Raw genomic sequence first — 25771 nt, forward strand, 5'->3', positions numbered from 1 at the left:
CAGGGGGAGGGCACCAGGTGTGCAGGAGGAAGGTACCAGGTGTGCAGCGAAAGGGCACCAGGTGTGCAGGAGGAGGGCACCAGGTGTGCAGGAGGAGGGCACCAGGTATGCAGGGGGAGGGTACCAGGTGTGCAGGAGGGGAGCACCAGGTGTGCAGGGGGAGGGCACAAGGTGTGCAGGAGGAAGGTACCAGGTGTGCAGCGGAAGGGCACCAGGTGTGCAGGAGGAGGGCACCAGGTGTGCAGGGGAAGGGCACCAGGTGTGCAGGAGGAAGGTACCAGGTGTGCAGGAGGGCACCAGGTGTGCAGGAGGAAGGTACCAGGTGTGCAGGAGGACACCAGGTGTGCAGGATGAGGACATATTACAGAGCAGTGCTGGTCAGGTCCTTAGCACTAGACAGTCCACCAAGCTGTACACTGGCCTCACTGGCAATTCCTCTTTCCCTGGGGCTGATAACAGAGCCACCGAATTTGCAGAGCTGTCAACAGTATTGTAGCGGGTGTGGTTGCTCATGGAGCACATACAGTTAACCACCAAAAGCAGCGGTCGGCAGAGACACAAGACTCCTGGTGGAATCTATGACCTGGTGAGACTGTGCAGAGTATGTAGACTGCCACTGCCCCGGCTGTCAAGAGAAGCTGCCCTGCCTCTTCTGTTGGCTCACAGCACCATAGCAGAACAAGCAAGACCCTGAAAAGCCGGTTATCCAAATCGGAGCAGAATGCGCCTTCAAATGACTCCTACACAACAGAGCACGCAAGAAGCCACGTGGGGGCAAATTGGACCAGCGAGCATTGAGCATCAGCGAGCATTGCGCTAGCTGTGTACCGGTGTGACCAGTGGCCCCATGTTCCTGTCGCCATACCTGCCCACATGATGGACTGCACTTCTCTATGAAACACGAACCCTCCCTCCTTCGGTTGCTTTCATCAGACAGTCTGTCATGAAAGCCTGAAAAGTGACCAATATGCCCAGGCTTCCTTTCCGTAGCCCTAACCACTTCGGGAAAAGCCTAAGATCCAAACGGCTGATGGGAGTAGGGGGAGAGCGAAAATCCTTTTGACATGGTTGTGTACATGACTTTAGTGTTTACTGAGAGCTACTGTCTCCCAGCTCTGTAACCTGGGATCAAAGTAACTTTGATTTTTTTTTTTTTTTTTTTTTTTTTTTTTTTTTTTTTTAGCAAGAGATAGCTGCTGATCCACTGATGTACACAAGGCAGCCCCACCTTGGAAGAAAACATGGATAACTTACAGGAACAGGACAGCAGTCCTCCAGGGAATGACAGACAAGTTCAGAATTCTACAGAAGATGCCAACACTTGGGTTTCCCTCAATAATGCTTAACAGCGAGAAAACACTTTGTCACTGACAGGACTGCTAGCTTTACTATAGTTAAAGTTAGTTTTTCATCACAGTTAGCTTCCCAAAGCTCGACTCAGGGTGGGGGTGTGGGGGAGTGGGGGCATGGGGAGAGGGGCACTTATGGGAATAGAAATCCGAGAATCTACCTCAGATCATGAAGCTTGGACATAGACCTTTTATTGGGCTTTTATGGTAAGTGCTTCTAGTACAAGCATTTATGCAGCACTGCTGTGGACCAGGCCCTATGCTGTAGACACTACATATTTACACATGCGCACACATGCGCACACACGCACACACGCACACACGCTACAGAGTATTGAGTAACCTGACAGGAATTACTTTGCAGAAATTCCCGGCTTGAAAGTTAACCCTACAGCAGAGACAAGAACAGCAGTGATGAGCCAGGCTGGGGAGAGCATCTGCTGCCCCAGTTAGTGAACAGAACACAGCTTTCCGATTTAATTCTGGAAGAGAAGTTTTGAGATCACAAGAACATAAAGAGACAGATGCCTCGCAGGGTGTGCTGGGGAGATGAGCAGGAACATGGAATCGTGTTAAAGGGGCCAGAGGAGCAGAGAGACCAAGGGGAAGGGGAAAGGAGAGATCTGGTGGTCCAGCTGCTGCAGATGAAGGCCTGCCTGGGGGTTACCACCCTTGTGGTTCCTGGTGAATCACACCCTCCTCACACCTCAGATCTCTGTGTCCCCCCACCCCCCACCTAGAACACTGGCGTGATGTTGAATAGAGGATAAAAGAATGGTTTCTGTAATCAGCCACAGGGGAGGGCCCACAAGATCAGGCGATGGCGCTTGCTCAGCACCCTTTTTCCATAGAACCCAGGGGACAGCGGGGACTCTAGGGAGTCTCCCTTTCTCTCCTCGACCCTAGCTAAAGCCCAGATGGCATCAACATGCCTCGTTGCTGTCAGTCTTAACCTCAAACACATACCTTCCCTTCTAGATTTCAAGGCCGGTTGGTTCTTAGAAAGGTTATTTCCCCGGGCGCAATGATTTTAAATGACAGAATCTTAACCTGATGGTGGATGAGGTGTCTGTGAAATTTCATCTGTGTCTCTAGGGGACCAAAAACCCTCAAGAGATTTAGAATCGCTGAGCTAGCTGGACCAGGTGAGAGTAAAAGGCAAATATCTTTAGGAGATTGTCACTGAACTAGTCTTCCACCCACTCTCTTCTTCCTCTCGTCCCTTCCAGTCTCTCCGATTTTTGTTTACAGCTTACCTTTGACTTTAAATCAGCACCTGTATACGCTCTCACCGGGGTTTACACTTGAGAGTGATCCCTGAGTCCGCTCCCAGGAGACACCTACCAGGTCTCACTCTACCGAAGCAGACACTTGCAACATATGGGAGACGGTAACTTAAAATCTGTCTCACTGACTTCCAAGGCTTCTCCACTTTAACTAGTCTGACCTGACTAGTTAACTGGGCAAGTTGCTCCTTGACTAAAATGATTACATTCGTATGACACCCAGTAAAAGTACAAGTCTTTGGATAGCATGCTGTTGGCAGAACATGCTACGGGAAGTCTGAAATCACAAGCAGTGGAATGGGGGTGGGTATTAAAGACACTGTAATTCCATGAGGCCATGATTCGAGTGGTCCACATACAGAGGCACAGCTCGCCCTGGTACACCTCTCCTCGGGTGCTGTGAGGGCCTAAGGCTTTATAAGCATGTGATTTTAAAATTTTTTTATTTTCAAACGCATGGATGGAATGAGAGCCGCATGCCCGGCAAGCAAGGTCCGAGACGTCTGCCTCAGGACCAAAGGGCCATTCCAGAGAGTACTTCTCAGGGGGAAGCATGCAGAGCGAGACAAGGCATATCAGATGTGCCAATCCCCGTTTCAAATGTGGCAGACATTACGAATGGGAGGAAGTAGGAGCGTGGCAAGACCAGTCTTGTGCACGCGTTCGCTCACCTGGAATTACAGAGATAGTTTTCAAAGCTCGGAGAACCCTGAACGTTCTCAACGCTGAGACATTGCCCAGGTCCACAAACTCTGTCACATATCTGTAGTGAGGGAGGTCACACACAGACACAAATGACAAACACAGGTACAGACACAAACACCAAAGGGAAAAAAAAAAAACCACACACACACAAAACCACAACAAAACAAAAAAAAGTACAATACGTCACGTCAGGGCCCTAACCCAACACCTGACACCAAGCCCGGGCCATCTTACCTGGGATTACCGAAATAGTTTTCAAAGCCCTCAGTACCCTGAAAGTGCGTAGAGCTGAAACATTGCCTAGGTTTACAAACTCTGTTATATACCTGCAGAATCAAACCAGAGTTAACTTGTAATGGTATCACTGGGTGGGGGTTTGAGAATGGGGGGGAAGAAAGGGTCTTATATACAAGTTATGGTTTTATTTTGTTCCCCTGAAAAAAGAAAAATTTCAAAATATAAACATTTAAGGAACAGGTATTTAAAAAAAAATGGGCAAGAAGAATTCAGAGTATATTCTAAAGAATTGATAGCCCAGGGCGTTCTGGGGTTTACTCTCTTAATTGGTGTGTGGTGTGCTAATTTTATCAGAGTAACTTGACTGTCAGCCCATTTACCTTTCTTTAGAAAGAGAGAAGGCCACTAGGTATCAAAGATTTATGTTCCCAATTTTATGAACAATTTCCTAAGAAACAGAGGCATGTGTTTGTTTGTTTGTTTGTTTGTTTGTAGCAAGAGCCTCACAAAAAAACCAAATTCACGTTAAAGGAACCCCCTGGTTGACAAAGCCAAAATGCCTATGTGGCAGTATCTGTGACTTCTCCAGGAGTTGTATGTATATTTTGCAGTCATGTCTGCAGATGAAATTTTTTCCTGTGACAGAAAAAAGTAAGGCTCAGGAAAAAAAAAAAAATCCAGATCATGAGATCAGAGCAAAACTCCAGTCATGTGCCCACTGTATCAGGAGCCTTGTGTCTATTGAGGACACAGATTTCTAAATGCACACCAATCAATGTAGATTCTAAAATGCTAGAGAGTAGAGAGTGTCTCCCTAGAACAGAGTGTCACTTCTGTTTGCAGACACGCAACACACATCTCCCATCTCACAGTGGATCGGCATCTTCCTCCTGATAATCACCCCCCCCGCCCCCCCCCCCCCGCTCCCACACAAACGTTTTCTTCTGTTCACACATCTCTATACACACCAGCTGTACCCCACTCTAGGTCTCCCCTTAAATGATAAAGTACTTTCTTAACACAAAAATAAAAATAATACAGCCACCATCAGCTAAATTTCTCAAACAGGCACTTTTTATAACTGGAACAAAATGAACTGCCCGGATGCAGCCGGCACATCTGTGTGGACCCACACAGTCTCTAGTGGGAACTCTGGTTAGTATATTTTCTGGACATGCCAGTCTGGATACTTTGGCTCAAGTTTTGAGTCAGAGGTCTCAGCTGTGTTTTCAGCCAAAGTTTATATCCAAAATATTTCATGCCTTCGAAGAGGCCCTCTAGTAATGGGGACCTTGGCCAATGTCATAAAGGGGAGTAAAATATAAGCGAAAAGTCATGAGAAATTGATGCCCACTGTTCTCTCAGCTATAAATCATCTCTTTACCTTCCCCCACATAAGTTTGTTGTTGTCTGAAAACTGAGAAGGCCTTGCAAGCAAGAACCATAGTTAAACGCCCATGTGTCACAGACAATTTCCCAAGAATTTCCCATTCTGCAGCCAGGTGTCGAGGCACAAGCTTCTAGTCCCAGCTCAGGGAGGTGGAGGTAAAGAGATTAGAGTTCAAGACAGCCTTGGCTATATGGTGAGTTCAAGGACAACCTGGGCTCCACGAGATCCTATCTCAAAAAAAAGAAAGAAAGAAAAAGAAAAAAAAAAAAGAAAAAGAAAAACAAGAAAGAATTCTCTATTCTGCTGAGCCCAAAACTCACATTTACTTGCACCATCTTGCAAGCCTATTTAGGACACACCACACACACACACACACACACACACACACACACACACACACACACAAACAGTAAAATAAACAAGGAACTCACGCCATCATGATGACACTGAAGTCTAACCAGTTCCACGGGTCTCGTAAGAAGGTGAAGCCGTCTATGCAGAAACCTCTGGCGATGATTTTCACTAGTGATTCAAATGTGTAAATCCCTGTGAATGTGTACCTGTCAGGGATGCGGACAGCTGAGGTTACTCCTGGTGGGAACGTTGGATGAGCCTTTTAAGGTGACACTCGCCTGGAGGGCACCTTTACCACACGGACAAGACAGAAAGGGCATGGTAGTGTGGCAGTGACGGCAATAACCTTAGTAACATGCCCACAGCAACTGGAATGCTGCACTCGGCCTGCTCAGGGCTCTACAGAATATAACGGGATGACTCTGAAACAGGCAAGGAGGCTCTCAAAGCTATCTCAGCCTTGGGGAAGGGGCACCCAGGATGGCAAAGCCTCTGCGACTGAGGGGCAGGGTAGACTGGCTTTGTAGAATTCACATCTAATGCTGTTTCCTAGATTCCACATTACCCTCTGTGCCCCACACCTCCATACACCCCCCAACCACCCCACACAGATAAACTGTGGAGCAACAGAACCAGAATCTATGAGAGAAACAAAGGAAGTGTTACTTACTCCACATTCTTGGACCATTCGGGAGGGTTACTAAAAGTCATGAATACACAGTTGGTCAGGATGGTGCACATGATGATCATGCTGAAGACTGTAGAGAGGAGTTAAGGGGCGAACGAGGTCTGACCCGGACACTTAGGAAACAAACCCAGCTCATACCAGGTCTCACCGGAGCTAAGTTCACAGGCTGGCAGGAGACAGGTGGCGAGGGAAACTGGCCACCGCCACCACAAGGAAAGCCCTGGACATCCCATCTGACTGGTAGTGGGGCTGGACAGCCACTCCCCTGCCCACAGAACTGTCACTGCCCCACTACTTTTGGGTATAAACTTGAACACTTTGCAAGATGAGAATGGGTCAATCTCTAAATACTTAAACCTTTGTGAAAAGCAGCCAGAAGCGACCAAAGGCCCTGAGGACACCAGGTGAGAAAATAAATCTACATTTTTTGTTCCAGTCATCCCGGACTGTTAATTATCTCGTATGATTAGTTATTTGAAAATCTACAAGTACGTGGTGGCTTGTTTTCCTCCTGCAAATGCCGAGGGGCTGAATTATCTCCACAAGCAATAATAATAATAATCCAGTCGATGTGCATGTGTCTCGCCTGAAGACCAGTGTGCCCTGTGAGGGCCTGGCTTCCAGGGTGCCTGCGCCCCAGCAGTCCCAGGACGTAGGTAATGGGGTGATTCAGTCTGATCACTGTGAATGTCCCCTCACAGCCCAGGATCTTCCCTGGCCCTTTTCTGTTCCTGTCTATTGAGAGAGATGAAAGTCAGCAGGAGTCACTCACACTGAAGCTGTGGCAGGGCTCTCGTTAATGTCGTCCTGGAAGGGACAAAGTCTATCGTATTGTACCACAGTTTCACGACTGTGGTACTCGCAGACCATAGATTTCAGCTATGAGTTGGACATGGCAGAGGCTCAGCTGGAGTCCTGAGTTGCACCACAGGCTGTCCAGGGACCAAGCCCTCTTACCTTAAGTGCCCATCACACAAGTTTATCCAGTGTTCCAGGTTGTTAAACCCATCAGATCATTTGCCATGTGCCATCTGATCTATATTAATAAGATATAAAGGTTGGCACTTTCCTACCTAAGGGGGGGGGTGGCAAGGCAAATCCAAGAAAAATTCCTATTTATCCACAGTCTGTATCTAAACCTCTGCTCCAAGGAGTTGATTTCATCCGAGAGCTACCAGGAATGCATAAGCTCTTTGCTCAAGAACAAAAGAAAATAAAAATAAATCTAAAGCATTCATTCAACTATTTGTAACTCAAGATGTGGTCTTCAAAAAAAATTCTTGGATCAGATATTAATATGTTAACAAGTTGAACTATCATGGAATGAAATTACCGAAAAGCCAAGACCTCGGGATAAGGTTAAAACTTCTTAATTTGCCCCTCAGTGTCTGCAGAAGCTCGGCTTGGCAATCCAGTGCAACTTCATTCCTAACCCTCAGGCTGCTCCACTCCTGGTGGGGCTGCACACACTGCAGTTGTCAAAGCCCCGGATGTGCACGCTCATTCCCAGTGCAGAAAAGGATATGAATGTATCAAAATTTTAATAGCTATTCTTCTTATCAGGTTAAAAGGACTTAGAATGTACAAGGCAGGAGTGGCGCTAAATCTGAAGAGAGTTTTCCCTCTGTTTAATACTACAAAAGTCTGTGGAGAAAGAGAGAGAGAGACCATTAAAACGCGTTAGTCACCACACAAAGCAACATCTCCTTAAGTCAGATAAACACTCTTAAAGCTGCTTAGAACCTTGCTCCTGAAAGGTTTTTTGAGGCAACAAACAAATAAGCAAACAAAACAAAACCTGTAAGCAAAAGAACTTCTGTTCCCTCCCCTCTGGGCCAGTGCCCAGTCTCAGGCTGCAGCACAGTAGCCACAATATTAGCAGGTTCAGATTTGGATAATTTTGAACCGTCTATGCCAGAACAGGTTGAGTCGGCTATGCTGATCCTGACACATAGAAGACAGGAATGTCAGGGCAGAGGGCAGGTCAATGCAGAGGAGACCACTGTGAAGGACCTGGTCAGGTGGCCAGAGTCAGCCTGCTGGGAGCTGAGAGCCGGGCAAAGACAGGAAGGTAGCAAGGAGGTGAGCACTCGTTCAATATTCGCTCCCTGGGTGTTCAGCCTGGCTTCTCAGAGCTTCCAACATCCGCCTAGCCAAAGCCGTTCTATCATATTTCCCAGCATGAATCTTCCAATCAAGTCAAACTAGTCCACATCCTGGGAGCGGGCTGTAGAGATGCCTAGCTCGGGACTTTGCTGACACCGCACATCTCCCTGGTGTCGAGCATTGTGCTGAGACGGGGTTGGGGTGGTGGTGGGGATTCACAATTGAACAGAACTATACTTTATGGGAGGAAGTAAGTAAACTCGAAGTCATGACAGTGGGTAAGTACAAGTTCAAAATCGGAGAGGTTGCAGGACAGAGGACCCCACCCCCAGGCTGTCTGCGAGTAATGACAAAGGAGAGAGAGCCAGGCCTTCAGGATGTTGACAACCAATCCTGTGAGGAGGGAGGACAGAGGGCTCTGAAGACACACACACAGGGCCTACGGAACTGGGGGTCCCTGTGGAGGTTAGGCCCTCCCTTGCAGAGCCAAGTGCCAGTCACTTTTAAGTAAAACTGTTTTTATTTAGAATGGTGTGCACCTAGAATTTTAAAACGCTAGATTGTTCCACTCTATTATACAATGGTAATCTTGGCTGCTGTTTTTTTTTTTTAATATCCTTCCAGAATTTTTCTTTATAAGTCTTAGCATACAGATCCATCCTTAAGCAGTCTTTCCCTCAAGTGAGACTACTATAAATACACTGCTGTACCGTGCATTAAAAAAAAAAAAAGAACCCCCACAAAGAAAAGCCCGGGGACCAGATGGCTTCACTAATGAATTCTACCAAATGTTTAAAGAATTAGCACAAATTCTTCCAAAAGACTAGAAGAGAAGGGGACAATTCCCAAACTCATTCTGTAAGGTGACTTTATACGGAACCAGGCAATGATGTCAGGGGAAGAGAAAGCTCTTGATGGATAAGATCTTATTAATACCAACATAAAAGGCACCGTCGAAAATACTAGCAACCAAGTCTCACGGCACGCGAAGGACTTAGCACCTGAGTACAACCCAGAAGGACAAAGACAGCTTAACTAGGAAAACGGAGTGGTGTAACACAGCCTGATCATACAAGGGGGGTGCTGTGGTGATCTCAATAGAGGCATCAAGTACCTCCAACAAAATCTTACATCTCACAACAAAGATGCGGAAGTTTAACCTAGAACACACCACTTGGGACCCATAGCCAACCTCCCTCCTCTCTCTCTCTCTCTCTCTCTCTCTTTCTCTCTCTCTCTCTCTCTCTCTTTCTTCTCCTGCCCCTTCCTCTGCCCTCTCTCCTAGAAACTGAATTTCTTGGAGGCAGGAGCCAAGTTCAAGTTTCCTATGCAGTTCCAATACAGTGCTCAGTCCACAGGCTCCCAAAGAGTGGTTAGCAGGTTTCTTAAGTTTAAGTCCCTTTCCTCTTATCCAGTATTTTATATTCTCCTGATCTGCCGGGAGATCAGGAGTCACGAGTCTCTCCCAGTAGAAAAACAACTTTTCGGTGCAGCTCTTTTCATTTAGAAATACACCCCCAAGCCCCCATCCCATGTTTGGTACGCTGCTGTGCTAATCACGCTTCTGATACCTGGGTGTACAGATTCTGTTGTGATCCCCAGGAAAAGCCCAATCCTGAAAGCAAGTGGAACTAGAAGATCTGGGGTTAGCTCAAAACAGGTCAAGGGCAGAGATTTGCCTTGTTCGTTTCTTGGCTTTCCGAAGAAATAAATGGGCCACAACATTCCCTCTTTCTGAAGTACATGTACCCCTCTGTGTTTCTATAGCAACTCTCTCTGAGAAATGCCAGGCCTTTCAAACAACCTCCTCATTCAGCCGCATAGTATTCTCATGAAGTACCGGTAAAGAGGGAGTTACCAGCCTATGTGCATCTTACAAAAGCTCCAGGAGGGGCACCACCCATAAAGGTTACATGGCAAAAAGTGGTATAGTATGCCAAGCTCAGAGCCTCTTTACAGCTTCTACTGTGCTGGGCTGGGTGGTAATTTCAGGACTGCATGGCAGAATGATGTTGTAAGGGATGGATTCTCTGGTAAAAGGGAAATTTGTGTTCCTGGGTACACCATATAAAGTGGCCCAAAATAGTGGGGGAAACAAACAAACAAACAAACAAATAAATGACCACAACACTGTTCTATGCAGCAGGACCTAAAATTCACCCTTTAACCCCCTCACCTAAATAAAGCCTTTACTAACTTGCCTGCCTACCTTAAGAGACAAACAACAAGACTTTAAAAATAATAAAAATAACCTGTTCTCTCTGCCCTTCATTTCCTTGTCTTTTGGGTCAGTCACATGGGAGCTATTTCCTATTACAAAATTATTGCTTGCACACACAGAAGGTGTTCAGTAACTACTGTCTGTTGGTTAATGAACAAGCCGTTATCTGAGGTGAGAGAAGAGGAGACCCGGCTAGGGCTCTGGTGATGCCAGAGAACTGAGGCTCCTGAGGAAAATTAGGTGCTTTTGTAGAATTAAAAGAGATCGGTTTGCAAATAGAGGCTTTATCAGTTAGAAATGATATATAAAGTATAACTTTCATAATCTAGAGACAATGTTGCACACAAAATAAAAACAATTTAACATCCCCTCTTTCTAGCCGGGTGTGGTGGCGCACGCCTTTAATCCCAGCACTCGGGAGGCAGAGGCAGGTGAATTTCTGAGTTCGAGGCCAGCCTGGTCTACAAAGTGAGTGCCAGGACAGCCAGGGCTACACAGAGAAACCCTGTCTCAAAAAACCAAAAACAAACAAACAAACAAAAAAAAAACATCCCCTCTTTCTAAACGCCTTTATCTTCACCACTTATAGAAAGTCCTTTACTTATAAATCAGAATCATCTTTTGTAAACCAACTCCTTAAACAAACGAACATCCTCTATAATTCAGTGCCTCTATAATTTACTTTATCATCAAAATAACTAGATTTACTGATAATTTGCATGTAGTGTTTCTTAAACACGCCTTCTGTAAAACAAGAGTGTGTCTGCACCAACACAAGTACAATCCTCACAGCTCAGGGATTTCCCAGTGAACCCTGGTCCTCGTAGCACTCTCATGAAAGACTGGAAATGGGCAATGATGGCAGGCTCTCTCTGTGAGTGTGCAGGCTGTTAAGTACTGTGGGCGGCACAGTCTCTGTCACCATAGCTGACTCCGCCACTGAGGTGCACAGAAGCCACTGACAACATGTAAATAAACAGGAGTGGCTGTAATTCCATAGAACTCCACGGACACACAAACTTTTCACACATCCAACCTCGTGGGAATAGACAACCCATACTTAGCTCGTGGGCCACACAGGACAGATGGCACTGATCTGGGCTGTGGCGTAGCTAGTACCAGTTTCTGACGAAGACCAGATTGGCTGCACTGGAACCCTCTGAGAACCTTTTTAAAAACAGAGATTGCTAACTCCCACCTCGGGGACGGTTAAATGAGTCTGTGGGAGAGTCCAGAGACTCTGGCCCACCAGGGAGAAAGCAGATTATCCCACGTGGGCCATCTCCATCTGCCCCTCCCTAGCTGTGTGGTCAGATGAACTACTACCTCTCCCTAGATCTCACTTTTCACATTTAGAAAGTGGGCGAGAGGCCTGTCGGCTGGGCACGGCAAGCCCTTTCTAGCTTTGTTATCTATGGTTTAGAAATTTCGCAAGACATCCATGATGAAGCGCAAAAGGCAGCATGCCGTGCTTCTGAGGAGAAAATCTACCATTAGTTATCCTTCCACTTTACATCTGGTAGAACAAGCAGAGTGATTTTGCTCTCTTACGTTTAATCTCAAAAGACTAGGTATGAGTGAGGTTGATACTGCCTGGGAAGCCCGGCAGAGAGCGAGACACTGTGTGTGCATACGTGCTGTGCTGTATCCCCCGACACTGGATCATAAGGTTCTCATGTAGTGCCTGGGTGAACCCATTGTCCCCGTTATAATCAGACAGCATGATTGAAACTGGGAGGCAGGAGCATGTGGAAACTGGGAGGCAGGGCAGAGCTGGAGTGTGCAGGCTCGTGAGGGACTGGGAGGCAGGGCAGAGTGAGCAGGTGAGGGACTGGTGCTATGGATAGGCATATTTTCTCGCTCCTTCCTGCTGCTGTTTCCTGGCTGCCAAGAAGTGAGCATCTATCCTCTTTTATGTCCTTCTGCCATGACCCTGTTTCACCAAAGGCCTGAAGAAACAAGAGACCGCTGACCACGGGACTGGACCCACTGAAATCAGGAGCCAAAATACATCTTTCTTCCTTAAAGTTGACATTCTCAAGTATTTGTTCCAGGGATGGAACAGTGAGCAGTGAGACATAAACACGTATGACTGAAAACCCACTGACTATATATACATATATATATATACACACACACACACACATATATATATATATGCATATATATACGTATATATATATGTGTGTGTATGTATATATATCTATATCTATATATCTATATCTATATATATATATACACACACACATACATACATACATACATACATACACACACACATAATTGAATTATCTGTTTTTCTAGTCAGGGACTCATGATGTAGCCCTGGCTGTCCTTGAACTCACTGTAGACCAGGCTGGCCTCAAATTTGCAGATCCACCTGCCTCTGCCTCTGAGTGTGGGGATTAAAGGTGTGCGCCGCAGCACATAATTGAAAATGTAAAGCGTCTACACAGCCCTTTGCTGCGACCTCTCTCGTCCAGAAAGACTCATCACTAGCTCACTGTGGCTGCAACCACAGGCCCTTCAAACCATGTCTGGGGACTTTTATGAGAATGCTTCTTAAGCAACAGCCACTTGGTGCCCATAAAGTCTAAGACTATTTTACCCAATATGTCTTAAATTAGATCTTTGTGAAGTAAATGAGTTAAAAGGAAATTGAAATTGGACTGTGGTTTACTGCCCAAGGGGAAATATCCGCTCCTGACAACAGCCAGTGAAGGTTTCTAAGCACAAAGCCCGTTAAGAGCAGTGGGACAGCTCTTAGCAAATTATGGGGTGGAGTATTAATAAATGTGCCAGGTTGGCATAAAGTGAGTCTCCTAAACCACATAGGTTTTCACCTCGAGTTAGCTATATGGGGCTCGGCGCACATGACTTCGGAGCATGGCCGCGGTTAAGCGGGATGCAGCCTTATCTTCGGGGTCCACAGTTAGGGGAAGAGTCGTTGTGCACCACGGCCAGTACAAGCGCTTTCACATGCCTACCAAACAAATGGCGATACAGTTCAGATGCAATACAACATACAGCTTCACCATAATGCAGTGTGGCCCGCTTATTAGTGTATTCTCAGTCCTGTACCCCGAACTAGAGCGGTTCCTGGCCATCTAAAAAATATAAATGGGAATGAGCAAAGGTGAGTGGGAGAGGATACCGTGCAGATTCGTACTCACCACGTGGCCAGAGACCAATGCATAACGGAAAGCGTTTTAAGGAGTCAGTCGCCCTGGTCAGAAGTGTGATGCGTGGATCAGGGGAGTGTCCTCACGGGTAAGTTCTCAGCCTTCTGAGAGGCAAGCAGCTCATGATCATGACCTCCTGGCTCTACCGACCCACCTAACCCACAGGAGGGTTTAGCTGGGACAAAGATCCCTTTACTCTTTCTGGCTTCAATGGCGACAGTCTCTAGAGCCTGCAATTGGAACCGTTTAGATTTCTAGAACTGCCCAACCCTCTCACTTTGGGCTGGCTTCTACAGCCCAACGCTCTTACCTGCCTAACTCTGCTACACATTTCTACATTTCCTCAGGCTTGCTGTGATGGTCCCTGCTGTCTACTTGACAGGGTTTAGAATCACCATAGAAACACATCTCTGGGCGTGTCTACAGAGGTTTTTCCAGGAAGATTTGACCAAGGACAGGGGGCCTGTCCTAAGTGAGAATGGCAGGAACAGGCTGGAAGCCAAGACTCTGCATGCCACCTAGGAGCTTCCCAGTTTGAGAGCAGCTACCTGGAGGAATACTTCCCCATAGTCAGCCTTGAAGGTATGAAGGTTTGCTGCAACGGGGTAATCCAAAAGGCTAAGTATCTCAAGGTGGCTGTAGAACTTGGTGGGACTGTCCAGATGGCAGTGGGCTTCTAGGCAAGAGATGCAAAAGTGAGGGGTCCTAAGGGCTTGTGCTGTCAGGCAGTGGTGGCTCAAGCCTGTAGTCCCAGCACTCAGGAGGCAGAGGCAGAAGGGTTTCTGAGTTCAAGGTCTGCCTGATCTACAGACTGAGTTCCAGGATATTCAGGGCTACAAGCCAAAGACACCCTGTCTTGAACCCCGCCCCCCCCCAAAAAAAGACTTGTGCCAAGGTCTGAAAAGTCACTGAGGCCAAGCAAAGTATGGTAGGGCTGGGTTCCCCACAAGTGCCTGAGAGGTTGCTGCATGAGGTTGGGAAGTGAAGCCTAAGTTGCAAGGGAGACCTCAGAATGTGCCCTATCTACTGAGGAAGGAAGGGTGTAGCCATAGAGTGGATTTGTGCTACAACTCCCCCCGCCCCCAAAGCTCTGTGTGCTGTGGGTACAGTCAAGGAGAGATGGGCATCCAAGGCCGTCGCAGCGCAGAGGTTGGCGGCTGCTTGCTGAGCTTGGCCTTGCTGGCTTCCTTCGGCCCAGTCTTTCCCTGATAGGCAGCCATCCCTCCGTTCTGAAATGGGCGGTGCTAATTCTCTGTCCCGGATACTGTCAGAACGCAATCTGTACTTTTCACTCACTAGAAGCTCACGAGTAAAAAAATCTTGGTTCTCAGCTGAGACTTTGGACCCGTGAACAGTGTTGGGATGGTTACAGACTATGGAGATGAACAGAGAGGGAATAAATGCATTGTGTGTTATGAAATGAAAATGAGATCTTAGAGAGGGTGGATGTTACAACTGAAGCTAAAGGCGTGTGTCTGGGGGTGGGGATGCGGAGGTTAATCTTGTCCACTTGGCTGGGTTTACAATCACCACAGAAACACCTCTTGGTGGGTTTATAAGATGTTCACGCCAATATCTCACTGAGGGGAGACCCACCGTGAACACAGGTGACTCTGTTCCCTGGCCTGGGGCTCTGGACTGGATAGAAAGGAATCAGCCAGTGAACTGAGTCCAGCCCTGGTCCCTGTGCTTCCCGAGTACAGATGCAGAGTGACCAGGTGCCTCTTGCTGCCATGGCAGACTGTGCCCTTCTTAAACTGTGAGCCACTACAGACCTGTCCTCCCCTAAGTTCCTTTTTTCTTTTTGTTGGGTATTCGGTCACGGCAATATAACCAATATACCCACTTGCTTCTTTAGGCTAGTTTTCACTAATTATCAGCAGGTTGGCACTCTCTTCTGAGTGACTATGCACATGGCCAGCTCAGCAACAGAGCAGGCAACAAATACATTTTTAAAAGTGTTCCTAGTGTTCTCTGGGAGTCTGAGGCAGGGAAGTTTTGAGTTTGAGATCAGTTTGGACTCCTAACAAGGCCCTGCCTCAAAACAAACAAACAAACAAACAAACACTCATTTGGGAAAAAAATATGAGGCAGAATCTAAGCAGGCTGTGAAGCTACTAAGAAATAAGTGACCTGTTGTGATGGCTTGTGTATGCTTAGGCTAGGGAGTGGCACTATTAGGAGGTGTGTGTGTCCCTTTGGGTGTAGACTTTAATACCCTTATCCTAGCTGCCTGAAAGTGAGTCTCCCACTAGCAGCCTTCAGATAAAGATGTAGAACTCTCACCTCTGTCTGCACCAAGCCTGCCTAGATGCTGCCATGCTCCCACCTTGATGACAATAGACTGAACCTCTGAACCTGAAAGCCGACCCAATTAAATGTTGTCCTTTATAAGACTTGTCTTGGTCATGGTCTCTGTTCACAGTAGTAAAACCCTAAGACACCGGTCAAGTCAGAATTACTAACCTGATACCTTAATGTCCATTGGCTGGGTGGGAAAACTTCTAGAAACCAGATTTGCTGGCTGAAGTGAAATTACTATAATAGCTTTAGTATCCCAGAGAGGCACCAATGAAAACAAATGGGGCCATATTTCCAGAATACCCGGATACTCATACAACTCGGGTTTCTTGAAAAAGGCTGAGCTCAAGCAAGACATGAGGACTCAGCAAAACTCTTTTGCTTGCTCTGTATGAACAGTCAGAGCTCTGGCATGCTCAGCCTCTATTCCACTACCCCGGGGACTGAGCAAAGGAGGCCTCTAAACCCTGTGTTTTTTTAAAAAAAACCCTTGTAGGGGGTCTGGAGACATGACGTAGCTCTTAAGAGCACTGACTGTTCCAGTACACACATGGTGCTCAGAAACTGTAACTCCAGCCCTTCCACGGGCACTGCACACTTGAGGTGCACAGACAAACATGTACACTAAACACCCATGCACATTAAATAAGTAAATATAACCTTTTTTTTTTTTAAAAGATCTTGATAATTTTACCTGTGAGTCTACTTGAAGAGCTAACCACACTGTGTTTATTAATCATTTACTGCATGCCAGGCATGCTACCAGGCTTTCTGTGATTATCTCATGGCAACCACAGTGGATAGAAGATGGACTATGACGGAGGTACAGGAAGTTGCCCAAGGTGACAGCAGTAAGTCGGGAGACACAGGACTGCAGGGGGATGCTCCAACCCCAAGGCCTAGATCTAATTTATTTGCAGTACTGCAGAGAAAGATTGCTTTAGAACTTGATAAGACCTTTGAATGCTGCACGACTTTAATCCCAGGACTGGCTGTCAGATCTCTAAGTTCAAGGCCAGCTTGGTCTATATAAGAAGCTCCAGACCAACCAGGGATCAGAGAGAGACCCTGTCTCAAAAACAAAAGCAAGTCTGATGACAGCAGTCCCAGAGGTATCTGCTGGAGCCGTCCGTAGTCAGAGTGAGGGCAGGGACAGGATTGGGAAGGGTTCTCGGGACAAGGTCTGCTGGCTCACAGGCAGGGAGGGCTCTTCCCGCAGCACCAGGTCTAACCCTTTCATCAGTGAGGGAAATCGTGTCTAATTATTCACTTTAACACTCAAAAACAAAAAGAAGTCTCCTGTAACTGAGAGCTCAGTAGGTCTTCTCAGGTGGTTGTCTGGAGGAACTCAATGTAAATGACACATGGGTGTGGCTGTACACTGTCACTTCCTACCTACATCACAGGAGCCACCTGACAGCAGCACCCAGTGCCTGCTTCAAGGCTAAGTCGACATAATGATGCTCCCCGGGGCAGGGCAGGGCAGGGCAGGGCAGGGCAGGGCAGGGCAGGGCAGGGCAGGGCAGGGCAGGGCAGGGCAGGGCAGGCCTAACCCTCCTCTAGGGCCACTCTTCCCAACCTCCTTCATTGGCAATTTCTCCTCTCCAGGTAGAGGATTGCAGATGTTCAAGAACACAGCAAACTTGAGGCACATTCTGTAAAAACCAATGATAATCCAGATAGGCAGGGTCTATCTTCCATCTACCAAGATTTTCTCAGCTTAGCAAGCAGGGGACATGATATGAGGCCCAAGTGGCATAAAGTTGACATGTCATACATGTTTATTACATGTATGACTGGGTCTCTTAGACATGAGGAAATTGTACAGTGAAAGTCAAAGACCCCAGAGCTCTGGCCAGCCCTCTGTCAGGTGCTCAGAGATACAGTCCACTTTCTGACCCTCGGCTCACCCGCCTCTAAAAAAGTCATTGAGTTTAGCTTTTGAAAAGTCTTCCAACGTTTTCAAAGCCTCGGATACCATGGCGAAGATGTGGCTTGAAAATGGCTAAGAGACCCAATACATTAAATTTCTAAACCAAACAAGAGAGGAAGTGTCTGCAAGCCATAGCAGAAATCCCCCAACCACCCACCCTGATCATCTTTCGGTAACACACAGCAGATAGGGAGCAGAGTGGGGCCCCTTCTACTGTGACTTGACATGTTCCCAGACCACAGGATGCAAACCTGGCTCTTCCACACACGAGTTGGGTGAACTACAAGTAACTTATTTGGATAAGAAGGTTGGTTGGTTGGTTGGTTTGTCTGTGTGTTTTTGTTTGTTTGTTTGTTTTTTAAATCATTCTTTTTTTTTTTTTTTTTTTTTTTTTTGGTTTTTCGAGACAGGGTTTCTCTGTGTAGCCCTGGCTGTCCTGGAACTCACTTTGTAGACCAGGCTGGCCTCGAACTCAGAAATTCACCTGCCTCTGCCTCCCGAGTGCTGGGATTAAAGGCGTGCGCCACCACACCCGGCTTTTGTTTGTTTTTAAGCTGGATTTTTCTTTTCTAACTTTTAAAAACGTGCATCAGGGGCTAGAGAGATGGTCAATGGTTCAAAGTGCTTGCTCCTTACTCTTCTGGAGGGCCTGGACTCATTCCCAGCTCCCACGTGGCAGCTCATAAGGGTCTGAAACCCCAGTTCTAAGACATCTGAAGCCCTCTTCTGGCCTCTGCAGGCATCAGGCACACACATGGTGCACTGACATATGTGCAGGCAAAATACTCATTCACATAAGCAATTAAAACGTAAGAATATTTATCGTAATACCAACATGTCTTTAATACTGTCTGATATCCTCAGATATCACAGAAACTTGGCTTTCTGGAATATCAGTGGTGCTATCAAAGACAAAAGCAAGAGGCCTGAGGGAGAAACAGTCCCATTTTGAACACTCTGGTCACCTGTGGGGAACCCACAGGGGTGTCTGGGAATGTGCTGAGTTATAAAGAGACAATCAGGCAGAAAGTACAAAATCAGAGGCCTGGTGCTGAGACAGGAGGAGGTCGCCCAGGGTGAGTGCCAAGAGAAAACACAGCCCAAGGCTGGGGCCCTGGGAGGGGGAAGGAAGGAGGAAGAGAAGGAAAAGGAAAGGAGCCTGAGCGGTAAGGGAATTCACGTGGAGGAAGTGAAGAGTCTTAAGTAATTACGGAGTTAACACAGCTGCAGGGGTCAGCGACATAAGACATTAAGGAACACCATCCACCTGAGATCTGGAGGCTGGCGTGGGTGGCTGTGGGGATAGAGGGGGTCTCAGTGGCATAGGAAATGACCGGATCAGCAGGGAGCTGAGACCCACTGAGGCACTGCTTCCGGTCTGGGATGGGGGTGGGGCAGGAGGGGAGAGCAACACCAGGCAGGGGAGAGGAGGATATTAGTGCAGAAAGGGAAGAGATAACCTGTGGCCAAGAGCTGGACAGTCCAGAGGACAGGAAGGGACAAAGGACTGGGCTCCACATCTGGGCAAAGGTGTGGAGCCCAGTCTTGAACAGCAGAGGGACAGGGACAGCCTTATCGCCTGGAACCAGAAGTGCTCAGATGGGATTCCACAGGCCAGAGTTTGCAGCCCCAGCAGAGCACACGAAACATCCTCAGAGCCTGAATCAGACGCCCTCTTGGTAGAACCATGGTTAACAGAAACGGCTTGGGTCAACTAGGTTGTATGTAAAGAACTACTCATGATGTCTGTGTGACTTCAGAAACAGTAAGAGAGGTCTCCTGCGGAGGTGACAGCCCTCGTGCTCACGACTAGGAAAGGGTTAAAATGAAGCTATTTCAGAAAATGATCACTATGATGGCCAAGATATCGTCCATCATCTAAATGATCATTATTAAAGAGAGCAACAGGCCAACGTCTATTAGAGTAAAACTTTTATAACTTTCAGCAGACATCATGGCTGAGGCAAACCCATCCTAGAATTCAGGTGAACACTGGCTCCTGTGTGTACAGCTTAGTGCTTGCAAAGGACTTGGGAAGCAGAGCCTCTTTTCTGAAGGAGCGATAGGCTATCAGGTATCACAGCTCTGGGTGTCGCTAAAACGTGTGGGGTCCTGTGTGTAGAAACAGTCCACTGCATACTGTGTAAACTCCTGAATTCATCTGCTCCTGTGTTTTCATCTCCATGAGCATCAGTCAGACCCATTACTTCACGGATGGTGCCCTGGATGGTCTCTCTCCCTCAGTGTAGCCTCACCTCAGCGGTTCACAGAAACCCTTATCCGCATCCAAGACCCCCAATAGCTCTCCGCTGCTTATCAAGCAACTATCAAACTTGTGGGCCCCATAGCCTCAGCCTTGTGAATCTGGCCCAGACTCTGCTCAGCCTTCTTTCCCTCCGTACCTCAGTCACTCCCTGCTTCCCACTTACATCAGACAAACCTGCTTCTCTTACATCTCTGGCTTCTGTCCCTGTGCCTTTGTCCCCATTGTGTGATTTCAGAGTTCCAACCCATCCCTCGTTTCTGAAGTCCAAGGCCTAATTCAAATACTACTCTCTTGCTATAAAACTACCCTGGGACCCATCCCCCTCGCCCAAAGTGGCACTGTAGAATATTGCTTTAGGGTAAAGAACAGACCTTATTCCATCTTTCCCACAAGGGAACTGAGTGCCTTACTCAAGAGTATTTTCTGGGTTAAACCAATCAGGTTTTATGTGCGGAAGTCCATGGGGGGCACGTATTCCACACCAGTGTCTCTTTTCTCATTCACTTAATAGAGGAAGGCTAATAACACGAAAAGAAAAATACTTAGTGCGATGGACATGACCAAAGGTTTGTCCTACCAATAAGTGGACAAATACTGAAGTGTTATATAGAGGAGATTGCTAAGGACCTTAGATAAAGTCCTTTCTAATCCGAGGGTCCTGTGAGGAATGTGGAAAACATGGTGGGCACCTCACAATGATCCAGCATCTACCAGCATCTCTAAGCCACCAAGAAACCTATTTCTTGATGTACTCCTGAGCTGCTAAACAAAACCACTCCTCTTTTTATTTTTTTTATTTTTTTTGAGAATGAAATAGAAAGGTAACCAGATTTCCCTACCCAAAGAACGTATACTTTGGAAGGTATGTTGATTCTCCATTTAAAGATCCCACTGCTATCGCCCAGGAAGGCACATGGCGTTTTCATGTGCGTCATATCCTAGGATCCTCATCCACTTGACAAATACTGACTGAACACTTGCTAGAGAGCAGATCTCCCCCCCCCACTCGCCCTCCCCCCCCACTTGCCCCCCCCCCACTTTAGCCGAAGAAGGCGGGAGATGAACAAGAGCCAGGTGTTTTGTAATGAAGCAAATCGAAGCAGGATCGGAGGCGTGCACCACTACTGCTGCACCCCGGACAGAGGGCAAGCTATGACCGTTACAGACACTGAAAACACAGGTGGGACAGTAGTCCTTAGTGCACCTTAATTTTCTAGACCACAGACCTGACACAGCTAAGATTACCCAGAACTAGATGGGGACCTGATCAGAAACAAGACTTCCCAGCTCTGAGTCAACTGCTAAGGCAAGAGAAATGCTTAAATCCCCTCTGCTCTCCATAAGTGCATGCTTGGGTATCGAGAGAACCTGGTGTCCACCCACCACTCACTCTACTCGCTCCAGTGCTCCCCTCTCACTGCCTCACCAGAATTCGTCCTGTGCTGATTTGGTGAATAAAAAACTAAATCACTACTTCACTTTCCTATACTACTGGGGAGAAACAAAAACTTTTAATGACAAAATAAGCTGAAGCTTTAAAAATACATAGTTTTAGTTTTAAATGTCTATGCTTACTGTGCAAAGATGGGCCATGGAACTCATTGGTAATACGTCTGTCACCCGTCACACCTGATAGACACAATGCAAGCCTTCCCTAACAGCCTGGCTCTGCACACCTGTTGATATATTCTAAACAGATTTGGAATGGCAAGTCTGCCAGCAGCCCAGGGAACGTGTGTGTGTGTGTGTGTGTGTGTGTGTGTGTGTGTGTAAAAGAGAGGAGTCCAAAGAGAGACTCAGTAGATTTTCAGGGGCTATTGGCTCTATCATTAGTGATAGTAAGGAGAAAACTGTGAAGCCCATGGGCACAGAGGTACCTGCCACACCCACACTGAAAGGCACTGAAGTCATCTTCTCTGCCAGCTGAAGACAGATTGTATTATAGGAACTTGTTGGGGATTAGTTCTAATGCTTTGAATTAATCTGGCTCCCAAAATCAGGAATCTGTGTGTCCAACTGCTGAAGGTACTTGTCCTCAATTGGTTTTTGATTGATAAAGAGCCAGCAGCCAATGGCTTGGCAGGTAGACTGAGAGACTGAGGCAGGACTTTCCAACTTGGGTGGGCTAGGAACTGGAAGGGAGGAAGGAAAATCTTCATGATTCGGAGGCAGACGCATCAGATTTAGAATTGCAGAGGGGAAACCATCCCAGGTGAGAAGGAATGCAGCCCCTGGAAGGGCTTCCCAGAGTGCCCTGGGCAGCAGAGACTAGGGAGCTACTACAGGAGGGAAATGTGTGCGAGCCATGGGGAGGGTTAGAACTGCCCAGCCTTTGAGGTAGCCAAGACATTTTAAAGTTAACTAGAGAGAGAGAGAGAGAGAGAGAGAGAGAGAGAGAGAGAGAGAGAGAGAGAGAGAGAGAGAGAGAGAGACACTGTCTTTCATTTGAGAATCCAGATAGCACCTGGACGGATGCACACGTGCGACCGGCCTAAACTACCCCTACAGAACTCAGTATGAAGAGGACTCTGTTCTGGTGTAGAAGCACTGAGTTAGGTCATAGGACAGAGCAGCTTCTGAGCTGGGCCTGGGTGAGTGGGAAGGCATTCCAGAAGCTGAGGTTAGAGGAAGACCATTCCGAGAGGAAGTGATGCAGACCAGAGTGGGAAGCATGGAGGGAACAGAGAGCACCTCACCACACTCCAAACACGGGTGGGAGGAGCCCAAACAGGTACGGTGCAACACTCGAGCAGATAGATATGGACAGGCGTGCTCTGTGACACCTGTGTACAGACGAGGACACCAAGGTCCAGGGCATTTTATTTGGCTAAGAACAAATCAAAGACAAAATGTAAAAGTAGAACCAGGGTTTTGATTCCCAGTTAGGTACTTGTGATGGTCTGAAAGGAAATGCCCCGCCCCCCACAGGCTCCTGCGGACTGGCACTATTAGGAAGTGTGGCCTTGTTGGAGGAAGGGTGTCACAGGGACAGGCTTTGAGGTCTCAGATGTAGAATTCTCAGTTCCTTCTCCAGCATCATGTCTGCCTGGATGCTCCCATGCTTCCGGCCCTGATGATACTGGACTGAACCTCTCAGACTGTAAGCCAGCCCCAATTAAACATTGTCCTTTGTAAGTGCTGCTGCAGTCATGGTGTCTCTCCACAGCCAGGAAACCATGACACTCTGCCATTCTGGCAGGCAGTCGTGGGTTGGAAGAGAAGGTGGAGGGACCGGTTGGACAGCTCAGTAGCCCACGTCCAGGTGAGCAATATGGCAGCATTGACAGTGAGTCCAGGGGTCAGGGGTCAGATGGCCACATGGTTCTTAGCCCCAAGTTCTTCATTACTCATCCTAAGCAGGCGAGTAAACCACGGGATGGTTAGGGATGCGGACAGGAGGGGAGTTTGCTTCGTTCCATAAATCTGTCTACCGGCATCAGGACAGCTGAGCCAGCTGAGGCTAAGGACAGACATTTCAGAGGCAAAGGCTAGGAACGTGTTGTAATGAATAAAGAGGTGAGATCTAATGCAGGTTCCACCACTAACAATGGCTCTGGCTTTAAAAAATTACTTTTGTGTGCGTGGGTGGTGGGTGTGTGCATGTGTGTGTGCGTGTGTGTGTGTGTGTGTGTGTGGTATGTACATGTGCCCATTTGTGTGTGTGCTTGTGTGTGGTGTGGATGTGCTCATGTGTGTGTGGTGTGTGCAGTGTGTATATGCATGTGTGTGCGAGTGTGTGTGCTTGTGTGTGGTTGCACATGTATGTTTGTGTGTGGTGTGTACATGCATGTATGTGCACACACGTGTGTGCCTGCACACAGGAGTAGAAAGCAGAGAACAATTCGTGGGAGTTAGTTATTTAGTAAGTAACCTTACTCAGCCACCGTGCACACCTGGACCTGGCTTTTGACAAAGAATCAATACAGTAAGATAATTAATGTAAGCAAGCAGAATTAAATGATATCAAAGGCCTCCACATCTTAACTTCCTGCCAGTCTCAGTGAACCTCACTTTGTAGAAAAACGAATCCACAGATTGTGGAGTGAGTCGAACTTTGAGAAGCATGCAACTGCTTGGTGCAACAGGAGTGCAGTATGGTTCTTTAAGACTGGTCAGTCCTGAGGTTTGAACCTTTGCTCCTAGGGCTTTCTTACAATATGGAAGCGGGTTGGACACAGAGGCTGTTCAGTCTCAGGCCTGAGACACGGGAATGGCAAAGGCGTAGGACTTGATTCAACCCACAGACCCCCCCCCTCCTCTGCCTTCTTAGGGAGGTCGCTAGAGATATGCACATGGTACTGCGAAGCAGCAGACGGAATTTTCTGTAGTGAGGACAGAAACTGCAAACGGCAAAGAGAAGGCATTGATTTGATTCTCCAAAAGGAAAAGAGTGGAGGAAGGAAGAAAGAAACTGAGAATCAGCAAGATAAAAGATCCCACAGCTCAGCATGTGGGGGCACACGGGCACACGCACCGGGGGGGGGGGGGGGGCGCGTACCCTGAAAGCCTAAACAATGACAACAACAAGATTCCACGATAAACAAAAATGGAAGACAGACAACAGAACTAAGAAAACAACAGGAAGAAAGCTGAGAACAGGTGTCTGAGGTGGTCAGGCTCCTGCCATAGAGGATGCCGCCATCGCCATCAGGTTACCTCTGCGGGGAGGCAGGAGTGGGAGAGGGGATAAAGGCGGGCTTTTAACCAAATACCTCTGAAATTTTGATCATGTAAATATATGACCTGGTTTTAAAACGAGATAAGTCACACTATGTATCTGTTCCTTAAACGTACTTATTTGTATTGAATAACTGAAAAAACAAAACAAAACAAAACAACCCCACAAAAGCCAAAGGGAGGGAACACTAGCACCCAGTGCCCAGAGAGAGGGGCGAGAAGGTGTGGCTTGCACCTTCCAGCATATAGGCTTGCAGAGGGCAGAGCCGTTTGTAGGGACCCCTACCCCTAACCCCACCCCCCGGGCAAAGACGGGAATCCAACAAGGCCCTCAAAGCTTAGGATGGCCAAACCAGCAGCGCTCGGATCAGAAAAGATAATCATTTACCAGATGAGAGCTTATCTCCCAAGAATTACTCACAACAACTCCTAAAAGACAAACAGAGAGGAACATCCTCTTAAAGTCACCCCCCACCCCACCCCACCCCCCACGCTCCCCGCATGCTTTTTAGTTAGTTGGTTAGTGAGAAGGGCCAGTAACAGGAATGCGGTGAGCACCTAAACGAGAAAGTGTGGTCTTTTTAATCAGATGGAGAACTCATTTAGAAGGAGGGGCGCGTGCCTGCCATGCGCAGAGCCTCCATTCAAGCCTTGGTGTAGAGTATGTGGTGTGACAGTCTGTAGCCCCAGAACTCAAGATGTAGAGGCAGGAGGATTAGGAGTTCATGTTATTACATGGTGAGTTCGGGGCCAAGTTGGGCTACTATGTAAGACCCTGTCCCAAGTAGACGGCCGGACAGACAGACAGATTATGGATAGATTATAGATAGGTAGACAGATTACAGATAGAGATAGATTATATGTAGGTAAATAGACAAATTGATAGATTATATGTAGGTAGATAAATTGATTGATTGATCGATTATAGATAGGTAGACAGATTATAGGTAGACAGATAAACATTGACGTACAATGAACATGTCTGAACTGCTGGCAATGCTTTCTTGACTTAATTTGTTTGCCTTAGAGTAGCCATTAGCCATGTGTATTTATGTATTTATGCATTACGTATGTAT

The 25771-nt window shown here is 47.3% G+C and overlaps 1 protein-coding gene across 3 annotated transcripts in view; it reads right to left on the reverse strand.

The window, feature by feature from the left end:
• Scn8a (sodium voltage-gated channel alpha subunit 8) overlaps positions 1 to 25771 on the reverse strand; it is a 174968-nt gene that overhangs the window by 83340 nt on the left and 65857 nt on the right. For 2 of the 3 annotated variants that reach the window (XM_085831720.1, XM_085831721.1), the window contains exons 3-6: positions 7534 to 7653; positions 5992 to 6080; positions 5399 to 5527; positions 3307 to 3398 (exon numbers count right to left, since the gene is read on the reverse strand). In XM_085831720.1, coding sequence (XP_085687846.1) covers positions 3307 to 3398; positions 5399 to 5527; positions 5992 to 6080; positions 7534 to 7653 — 430 coding nt within the window. Of the gene's footprint in view, positions 1 to 3306; positions 3399 to 3574; positions 3667 to 5398; positions 5528 to 5991; positions 6081 to 7533; positions 7654 to 25771 lie in introns of all 3 variants that reach the window. The other variant, XM_085831722.1, reaches the window with a different exon arrangement.

This window comes from Mus caroli, unplaced genomic scaffold (genome assembly GCF_978045245.1).
Source record: "Mus caroli unplaced genomic scaffold, Mus_caroli_1 scaffold_16, whole genome shotgun sequence".
NCBI lineage: Eukaryota > Metazoa > Chordata > Mammalia > Rodentia > Muridae > Mus > Mus caroli.